The sequence below is a fragment of the Pteropus medius genome, unplaced genomic scaffold (assembly GCF_902729225.1).
Source record: "Pteropus medius unplaced genomic scaffold, Ma_sr-lr_union100, whole genome shotgun sequence".
Classification (NCBI taxonomy): domain Eukaryota; kingdom Metazoa; phylum Chordata; class Mammalia; order Chiroptera; family Pteropodidae; genus Pteropus; species Pteropus medius.
The window spans coordinates 2,855,094-2,865,379 of NW_024344377.1; the positions used below are offsets into that span (position 1 = coordinate 2,855,094).

At 47.9% G+C, this 10,286-nt stretch overlaps 1 protein-coding gene across 2 annotated transcripts in view; it reads right to left on the minus strand.

Annotated features, from left to right (window-relative positions):
- The window catches only part of PLPP4 (phospholipid phosphatase 4), a 116,866-nt gene that overhangs the window by 66,356 nt on the left and 40,224 nt on the right, over positions 1–10,286 (minus strand). Inside the window, exon 1 of one of the 2 annotated variants that reach the window (XM_039870846.1) lies at positions 5,684–5,795. Coding sequence is in view for 1 of the 2 variants with exons in the window: in XM_039870845.1 (XP_039726779.1) it covers positions 5,684–5,792 (109 nt within the window). In the remaining variant the exon portion in view is untranslated. Of the gene's footprint in view, positions 1–5,683; positions 5,796–10,286 lie in introns of those variants that run through there. The other variant, XM_039870845.1, reaches the window with a different exon arrangement.

Consider the following 10,286-nt stretch of genomic DNA (forward strand, 5'->3'; position numbering starts at 1 on the left):
CTCCGGTCTTGTTTCTTCTTCCTGGAAACACAGCTGTCATGTCCTAACAGCAGTGCTGACAGAGACATATTCACATTCATCATCTGCTCCTCTTGTTACAAATACCTTTCAGCTTCAAGTTGGAATTAAGAGATGAACTCCAGAAGCCAACACATTAGGAAAACCATTTCCTTCTGGGGCAAAAGAGGAATGAAGAGAGAATAAAAGCCCCATTTGCACTCTGCAAATCAGACTGAATCAGATCTCCGCGTACTCCACTCCCACGGTTCCGACCAAGCCCTTCATTAGCCCTGCTCTGCTGCCGGAGCCGTGAAGATGATGACGGACACAGAGACATGGAGGTGAGCGGTGGTTCCATCTCCAAACCAGGGTGGAGATGAAGGACCCAAATGCACAAGTATTGTTTTCACTTAGCTTAATGTTTCCATGGCTTACGAATAAAAGTTTGAAAATTGTGGGTATGAGCCCAGTGTAGACAGACAGTGAACAGCTAGTGCTTATTGAATGGGACCCGAGAGAGACCAGAACAGGGAATTCCAACTGCTGCAGGATGCAGGGAATATGCTGATTCCTCTCAGCTTGAGTTTTCCCCGCTAGTTATGAGTACCAGGCCGCTACATGTACACACATGCCTCAGATGACGAAGGCTAACATGTTCTCAGAACTTATGGAGAACCATGGTCTGCTCTAGCCCTTCATGCAAATTACCTCCTTCAGTCCTCACAGCGACCCTGAGAAGGAGACACCTTACTTAATGAACAGGCAACTAAGGCACAGAGAGGTTAAGCAACCTGCCGGAGGTCACAGAGCTAATAAGTGCTAAACCGGGGATTTGTGCCGAGACTAAATCAAGCTCTTAGCTGCTTTTAACCAGTGTGATAGCAGTTCTCGCTGTAGAAAGGAGCGTGGTAATGCCTTTTCTCTGGTATGGAGGAGGAAGTAAGGGGGCTCATTTCCAGGGACATGGATAGGTCACAGAAATGTGAGTGGCAGCAGTCATGGATTAAGCACCTACGATGTGGCAGGGGCTTTCCTGGCATTTATTTAATCCTCTCACCACTCTGTAGACAGTATCCAGTGGAAACATTTTCCTCCTGCTACAGAGAACAAGACTAGAGTTTGGAGAGAGAAGTGAACGCAGAGGGCACGCAGCTCGTGGGACCCGGACGCCCCCAGCTGGGGCTGCCGTGCTACCTGGATGGCAGTCCTGAGCCCAACACCCCCGGGCAACTGCTAACGAATGAGCCAAATCAGTAAAGGGGGTCCCAGGATCCTGTGACCAGGCATATGGGAAGAGAGTGCTCTAAGCGCCAGCCCACCTGTGCCCTTAGGTCTGAGCAGGGGCACCTCTGAGTGCAGGTAGGAGGTTGGGGACAGGAAGAGCCTAATCCACTCAGGGCCCCCGCCCACGCCCTACATAACCCACGTCCCCAACAAGGGCCCCGCTTTGTGCATCCAACAATGAAACCAGCACAGGAAGTGTCGTCAGTCCCCGGCCGTCGCTAAACCCAGAAAGTGGGTCGCCCCCACGCGCAGACGCACGGCACCGTGCTGCCAGGAGGCTTCTGGGAATCGACAAAGCACAGAGTGGCATGTCTGAAGGGGCAGAGGCACGAGTATGCCAAAACTCTTAATAGCCCCGGGGTCGAAGCAGAGCACCCCTACATTAGGATGTTGGGCAGAGAAGAGCTTGTCCCTGGGATTTATTCACATCAGACAAAACAGGGGGCCCCAACTGCCTTAATTTCCAGAACTGATGGAAAGGTACGCTGCAAAGTACTTAGAAAGGCCGCTCAGGACAGGCAGACACTTGAGATGGGCCCTGCTGTGGGTAAACAATTACAGCCCTTCACAGAGCAAGAGCTGTCTCAGACTTCTCAAGAGGCTAAAAATTAAACTGTCTATCGCAAGCCAGCTTTGTCTCTTTCCCTCACCTCCTTCACCAAAACTGACTTTATTTTTGTCTTCCTTAGAAGCATCCTCTTCCAGAATAGAAAACCCTGTAATCAGATCAACACAACACAAGTAGTAGTCTACGAAAATAAATCTTCTGGACGTATCGTGGCCCGAGCAAAGAGACCAGGGCAAAGGACAGGTCTTAGGTGGATTTTTTTAAAACCGAGGCAAGAAATTGGGGAACCTATCACTTCTTAATTCCTTACTTGAGTCTCGCCTGTTCTAGGGCTTTCCGGTGATGCTGAAACATCTGACTTGCGTTCACGACTGTGACCGCCACTAAACTAGAAACCATCTGATTCAGCTTCGCGCTTCTACTGCCCGGCGCTGTGCTTGGCTCCAGGCAGGTGCTTCGTAACTGTCTGTTGAATTACGGAATAATTATCTTACCTGAAGCCGACCACAGTCTGCTTCCTTTCCTGCCTTCCTCTGACCCCTTCACTGGGTCGGCGTGGCCCTTTCTCTCCCATGCCTGTGCCTTTACACACCTGCTCCTCTGTAGTGTGACAGGCTACTTACCCACTGTCCACGTCAGCCCAGCCCCCATGAGGCATCGTAGCTGAATGGCTCTGGGAGGCTCTACACTCTGGCAGCAGGTGTGTTCAGGTCCTGGTCCAGCCACTTCCGGTTGTATAACCTTGGACGAGTTGCTAAATCTCACAACAGGTTCATTTTCCCCACTGAATTTTGGGATAACAAAAGTGCCGACCTCAAGGAACTCTGAGAAGGATTATCTGAGATGCAGTTGTAAAGTGATGAGCACAGTTCCTACACTCAAGAGTGATGACTGTTTTTGTCATCATGACCATGATGATGGTGATGACGGTGACAACAAATCTCCTTAAAAAGTTCACCTTAGCCTCTCCTCTGACTCTCTCCAGATTCGATTTTGCTTTAAAGTACCATCTCCCCTGGGATCCTGCAGGGTCCCTGAGGGCAAACCCCAAGTCTGATTGGACTTCCTGACACCTGTAGCTTTCCTTACCCACAGCAGTCTCCCAAAAGTGTTCCCTGAGTGTACTAAGATGCGTCTACAGACAACAAAGTGTGTACCAGAAAGCAACACCCAATATTGACTGTGTCCTCCTACACCAAAAGGTAAGTTTTCAAAGATGTTTTGATAAACCCCATATGCTCAGGAAGGCACCAGGACCTCTTTTGAATTAGGGAGCAGCCTTCCATAAAGGCAGCTGATGACTTGGGAACATCCAGGTCAGACTCAGTGCATGTGAAAAGCATCCTCAGCCCTCTCTCTGGTCAACAGGAAGCCAGCATCACCATGGGAACCAAGAGCTGGGAATCGCACAGTCCAACCACACCTGGCTTCCCTGTGGATGGGCATAGTCACCTCAGCCGACTGTGCCCAAGACAGAAAACATGACTTAGGGACTTCCTGGTGACGTTATTACTGTGTACTCTGCACTTAACTTAATCCCCTAAGCATTTTCTGATCCCATTTTTGTGACATTTGACTGAGGGGCTCCTCTAAAACACACACACACACACACACACACTCCAGAGGCATTCATTTCCCCAAAACAAAACATCAGGGTTAATAGCAGCTGCCTTTAAAAAAAAAACATTTTGGTTAGAAAATTAGAAAGTTTGCCTTTAGATTAAAATATTCCAACCAAAAGTATAAGAGACCCCAGGATTGTTTTATCATTCATTATTGATTCAAATGATAAAATTTGAGCTTTCTAAGGAACCCAAGCTCTTTTTAAAAAAACAGTAAAAATATATGTCCTAGTACACTCCTCTATAAACACTTGAAGGTCTTAAAGGATCCAAAGCAAACAAATGATACCTTATATTAACCTCTTAATAAAACCCGGGAAAACAAATCTAATTTATGTGGTGACAAGGTATTTTTATCTTTGTATTACAGGTGTTGGAAGTGTATCTACTGCCGTCCTTATGTTATTACGGAATCCCATCAAATCTTGTGACCAAATGAATGAAATTCATCAACTACTACTAAGGAAACAAAAGGTTGAATTTATTTCATTAGGAGATTAGCGGATGTGAATCAGTATTCGTGGCTGAATACCCTTCGATTCTCTGAGACCCACGGCACTGAATAACCCCTTCACTGCCTCTCCCCACCACTGCCAACAAGCCAACGTGCTCCCTCCACGTGTGTCTGCTCCCAGAATATCTGTGGCATTTATATGCAGACTTCAAAACAATCCATTGTTCACATAAATCTAGGACACAGCCACAAATTTCTCACATTATCCCATATGAACATTTATCTCCAAATTATGTTTTATAGCACATGAAATGTGAAATATTTGACAAATGAGGGTGTGATAGAAAGCAGCACGTGTGCATGCACACGCGCATGCACACACACACACACACACACCTCCCTGTTAAAGCCGTGGAGTAAACTAGTTAGACACACTAGTTCTTTTACTTCTAGGATTTATAGAAGATCCAAGTTAGAGCCAAAATGGAAAAAGTCCCATTTTAATATTTAAGTGTTAGATAACGTTCTACTCATAACCACCCTAATTTTTCAGTTCCCCTGAGATTGACAAAAATCAACTTTATTTTCAAGCAGAAAGCAATTATTAAAAAGCAATTAAAATAATATTTTAACACCCCTGCAGTGTTCTGGGCATTTGGGGTTTGCACACACAAAGGCCAATTGTCACTAATTAACAAGAGTTCCTCCATAAAATCAGAGGGCTTTTTTTTTCCCCAAAAAAATGCAAAAATATTTCTCGTGCGCTCTGGAACAGTCACTTTCGTTCCAGAGGCAGGAGCCGTAACTGCTGTCCACAGGGATAACCTTCCAGCTCTGGGGTTGCCCATCGGAAGTTACCTTATTGCTCAGGAATCGGGACATATTTCCTCTGCTGCAGAAAGGGCTGATGGCAGCTCCCTAGGAGTCATTAACATCAGCAAGGAGTCCGGAACACCCTGCTCCCACCTACAGAGCAGCCACAGGACTGAGAGCTGGCTCAGAGCTGGCTGCGTGGACGTGACTCCTGGCTCTGCCGCTCACTAGCTGTGTGGCTTGGGGCAAGTCCCCTCATCTCTCTGGAAAGCAGATCAGCATCTGCAAAATGTGGACGAGAATGACACTTTCCTCACTGGGATATTGAGTGGAACCAAAGGAGAACATCTTTCTTAAGCCGTTCGCAAAGTGCCTGGCCCGGGGGAAGTACAGTCTTGGAGACTAGAACTGCCACGGGCAAGGTGAAGAAGTAAAAAATAACTCAATATATCTGCCAGCCACACAGGTGCTTGCCCATTTATTCCAGAAGCCAAGAGACACAGGACACTATCCAGGGGTTGAGTCACACAGGTCTTCTCATCGGTGGTCAACAGCTGACCACCTAAAACCAGAAAAGGGATTAACAGAGCTATCCATGGTCTCTGAGTTTGGCAAAATCAAGGCTTATCGTCAGAGAGTCTAGAACAGGAAAATCTGTTCACCAGTTTCTACTCTTATTTTACTGTAAGTATCTGGAAACCACTCAGCATAGCTCAGGTAAGCAAGTCTCTTCTCTTTCCAAAGTCTCAGGCGATGCCTACCTCCCGCAGGACCAAGTGGCACCACCATGGTTAGGAACCGAATTTTAACCCGAGCTGCTCATCACCTCATTCTTTCAGGCTGCTCACCACCTTCAGCAGGGGTTAGAAAAGCAGAAACGAAAACGCGTTTGCTTCACACACGGAAGGCTGGTCAAATCAGCCACGGAGTCGTGGTACTTACAAACATGAGGCGGGTAGGTATGTTGTCTGATTGCACCAAAGGATTTTTATAGAGCCAGATCTCTTCCGGCTGGATGACTCTCTGGAACGGATCCAAAAACTCTGTAAAACTGAAACGAAACACAGAAAGATGCATGAGGGCTGAGCACTCAGCCGTTGGCCTTAGTTCCTGAGAAAGTGACACACACACACACACATGCGCGTGCGTGGGTCGAGCATCCAGCCCCCCTGGGGAAGAAGAGGAGATGACAGCCTGTCCGCGCTGATGCTCCTCAGCCAGGCCCGACGGGAGACGGATCGAAAGAATTACTGAGACTTCGGAGAATCTTCTGTCACCACCCGCCAGCAAGGACCCGTTTTGGGTATGCGAGAATAGCTGTGAGGGTAACAAAGACCCTGGGAACTTGGAGTGCAGAGTGAACTGCAAGCTGAAGCGCAGAGTGGTGGCTCAGGCTAGAGCGCAGCGTCCGGGGACGAAAGGAACTAGACCTGGAGCAAAGTCCTGGTGGAGTCCTTCCATCCACGTCACCCGGAGGGCGCCCTGCCCCCCTCACCACCGGGAAGGGGCAGAGTGAGAAAGACAAGCCTCCGAGAGATGGCGGAAGGTTAGGACGGGAGAAAAAGGCAGAGGAGAGGAGGGGAAGGGGGGATGAGGAACATTCTAGGGCTGCTGCCAAGAAACCGGACGGCCTTAAGCACCCACCTTATTTCTTCCCCCTCCCATCCCCTGCCACGTCCCCAGAATCCATGACACCCAGGCACATGAAAAGCAGTCACCAATGACAGGTGTGGTGGACAGAGGCGTGTGGTTTGCCTTGTCAGCTCTCGGCCACCAGGCCCCCTCCCAGCTCTCCAGTCCAATTCTCTCTGTGGTGAACTCAGTTCAGAATGAGTGTCCCAGGAGAACCAGGCAGAAGCCAAATGTCTTTTCTGACCTAGCCTTGGAAGTCCTGTGGTGTCACTTGGATAAGGTCAGCTCAGATTCAAGAGGGCGAAACTGACTCCACCTCTTCGCAGGGATGTGGCAAAGTGCCATCACGGAAAAGCAGGCAGGACGGGAGAGATGGTTGCAGTCATCTTCAAAATGCAATCTGCCGCCCATAGGCTGCCATGCCTGCAACAGTCCCATAGCCCCCACCTTCAGAGACCCCAGAACCTTAGTTCCCATTTCTTCCCCACGGTCCCGGCCAGGGGCCCAGGAACTGGCCCACTGTAGACCGTCCATCCTCACTTTACTGGTCCCCTGAGTGCTACTCTCCTCGCGGTAATGTTTTAAAGCCTCGTGCGCCCAGCCTGTCACACGATTCCTCACCCCACCCTGAGCAGCTGCAGCCAGAACACATACATCCATCAAGCAAATTATGTCCTCTGGGAGCATCAGGACCAGGAAGGATAGAAGTCCCTTCTCCAGCCACACTGCAGCCACCGGCATCTGACTCTGAGAATCCAGACAGCTACACAGAAGACCTGGGTCTCAAGGAACAAATGGGATTAGAGGTGGGCGGGTGGTGGAATGGAAAGCTCTGGAGACGAGAAAGGGTGTTGCCAAGACAGAGCGCGCCAGGCCAGCACACAGCCCTCTACCGGCTCTTTGTGTGCGGGTTGGAGACCCTGCTGTGGCCTCCTGTTCACCAGGGCTCCCTGTGCGTGTGTGAGATCAGCGTGACCCAAAGGATAATGTGCCCAGGAACCCCCCGGTGGTCTCGTGCCTGCAGACACAGCAGGGCTGGGCAGGGACCTGCGGGCTGGCATCCCCAGCAAGCTTTCTGGTGATGCCAGTGCCGCTGACCTGCTGTGCAAACCTCAAGCTGCAAGATGCCAAGTCACCAGCAGCACCTGGACGGGAGTTTGTTAAAGATGCAGCATGTCGGATCAGCCCAGACTTAATGAATCAGTATCTTCACGTCTGACACGATCCCCAGGGGACGTGCGTGCGCACTCCAGATGGAGACACCAAGCTTCGGGAAAGCCAGTGCTCTCCAGTCTTGGACGTTTAAAAACCAAGTTGTCCCATTTTGCCTGATGGTGTCCCCACCTGCCACCTGCGCTGTTTTGTTCGACTTTGTAAACTTGAGTCCTTTTATTCTAGAAGAAACGTCACGTCACTGCCAAATTATAAAATCGGCATTTCTTCCATAAACAGCTGGTAAGTGTCAAAATAGATATAATGAAAACGAAAGAGCGCTATTAAATTCTACCTCGTCGCTGCTGCGTCTTCGCAGAGGCCTGACAAAGGCCACGCAAGACGGGAGGCTGGAGGGTGCCGTGGGAGGGGGCCGCGTGCCCTCTTCACGACTGCGGCGTTAGGGGGCTCACGTCCACGTATAATCTAAACTCCCCCTGTGAAGTCCCTAAAATCATCTCCACCACCCCTAGTGTCAGGGGAAGAGACAGAAAACAAGATGAAAAAGAAAATGACAACTCAAAAGCAGAGCAATCTGGGGCCGTTCGGTGCGGAAGAAAATAGCCCCACCAGCCTTAATAACTTCGTAACGAGCGTCAGCACGTCCCAGGCCAGTCTGACTGGTGTCCTTGAGTTTTCAAGACAAGGCTGAGGGAGGGGAGTGCAGGGACTCGGTGACCACTGCGAGGTGTGTAAAACCATTTAGTTTGCTTTTATCTCCCCTAAATACAATGCAGGTAAAGACACCTTTAGGCCCGAAGATGGAGTGACAGGTTTATCAACACGCGCTCTTTGTTCCCTGGGGGTGAGAGCCAAACCTGGCCTCGTCGTGAGTGGCTTTTCCCCATCGCTGCAGAGACTCGCGAGGAAAAGGAGGACCGGTGTGACTCGGGGCTCTGGGTCCCCCAATTATGTAGATTTTCCATTTCGTATCACGGTTTTCCATTTTGTATCACGATATGCTTAAGTGTGGTGTAGACTCCTAAGATGTCATCGGGCTTGATGACCAAAACTACACAGAAAAGGACGACTTCGGGGTAAGGAGGAGGCAGGGGACCCTAACAGGTCAGCCACCTGACACTACACACAAAAAGTAACACAAAATGGTTCAAACGCCTGAACATAAGGCCCGAAACCATGAAGTACACAGAAAATAACACAGGTGCAAAGTTTCTGGACGTCGGTCTTAGCAATGTTTCGTGATCTGACTCCGATGGTAAGGGAAACAAAAACACAAATAAATGCTTACATACACCAGACTAAAAAGCTTCTGCACAGCACAGGGAACCATCAACGAAACGAAAAGGCAACCTACCAAATGGAAAAAAAAGATATTTGTAAATAGTATTTCTAATCAGGGTTAATATCAAAAAATACATAAAGAACTTACACACTTAACAACAACAACAACAACAAAAACAGAAAGATAAACAAGTAGGCAGAGGATCTAAATAGACATTTTTCCAGGGAAGAGATACCGACGGCCAACAGGCACATGCAAAGGTGTTCCACAGCACTCACTAGTGGGGAAATGCAAATCAAAACCGCGATGAGATGTCGCCTCACACCTGTTAAGAATGGCATTATCGAAAAGAAATAACAAGCGCTGGAGAGGATGTGGAGAAAGGGGGCTGTGGGTGGCTTCGTAAATTGGTGCAGCCACTGTGGAAAATAGTACAGAATTAAGAATAGAACGACCAGATGATCCAGGAATTCCCCTCCTGGGCATTTCTCCAAAGAAAATGAAAATACTAATTGGCAAAGATATATAGGAACATAGGAACAGAACCCCTATGTTCACTGCAGTATTATTTACAATAGCCAAGATATAGAAACAACTTAAGTGTCAATCAACGGAAGAATGGATAAAGAAGACGTGAGATAAGACAGACAGACAGACGGACAGACAATGGAATACTACTCAGCCACAAAAAAGATAAAACATTGCTATTTGTGAAACATGGATGGACCTTAAAGATTATACTAAGTGAAATAAGTCAAAGAAAAAAAGCTATTCAATGAGACTGCACAGGTATGAAAGCAGTGTTTTCTCCATTGTTATCAATAAAATCTGATTCAGCAGCGAGTGCTAGTCTAGCCTCAAAACAACTGACTTCTTTCTCCATGATAAGCATTACTGCCTGTTACCTATTGTCAGCGACATCACTGCACTTACCAGGGACTCAGAACGAAAAATAAAATGTCTAAACTATATAGGTCAAAATGTTCTGATGTGAAAAGCATGAGCTACTACTAAAGTAAACATATAATTTTCTTTTCATGAAAAATATAATGGTCCAAATCAGGTGCCATGCAGTTGGATTTTGATCCAAGATACGCTTCTTCAATTTCTCTGCTGTTTGAATCAATTATCTTCATCTAACCATGTCTTAATTTCTTCTTGGTAAAGCAGGGACAGTGTTACTCGTTTTCTCCTTGGTTTTCTGATGATACAGTTTGAAGAACTTGGAAAATATACACTATGAAAATTCAAAGGCATTATTCTAATTTTATGCTGAGCAAGTCTCTCTTTAATCCATACACAGGTCATGCACCGTATAGATGTTTAAACGCTCCTCAGACCAGGTGCTCATCCACACCTACCACTCTCTCCCTCTCTCTCTTCTCTCCCTCTTCCTCTCTCCCTCCTTCTCTCCCTCCTTCTCTCTCTCCTTCTCTCTCTCCTTCTCTCTCCTCTCTC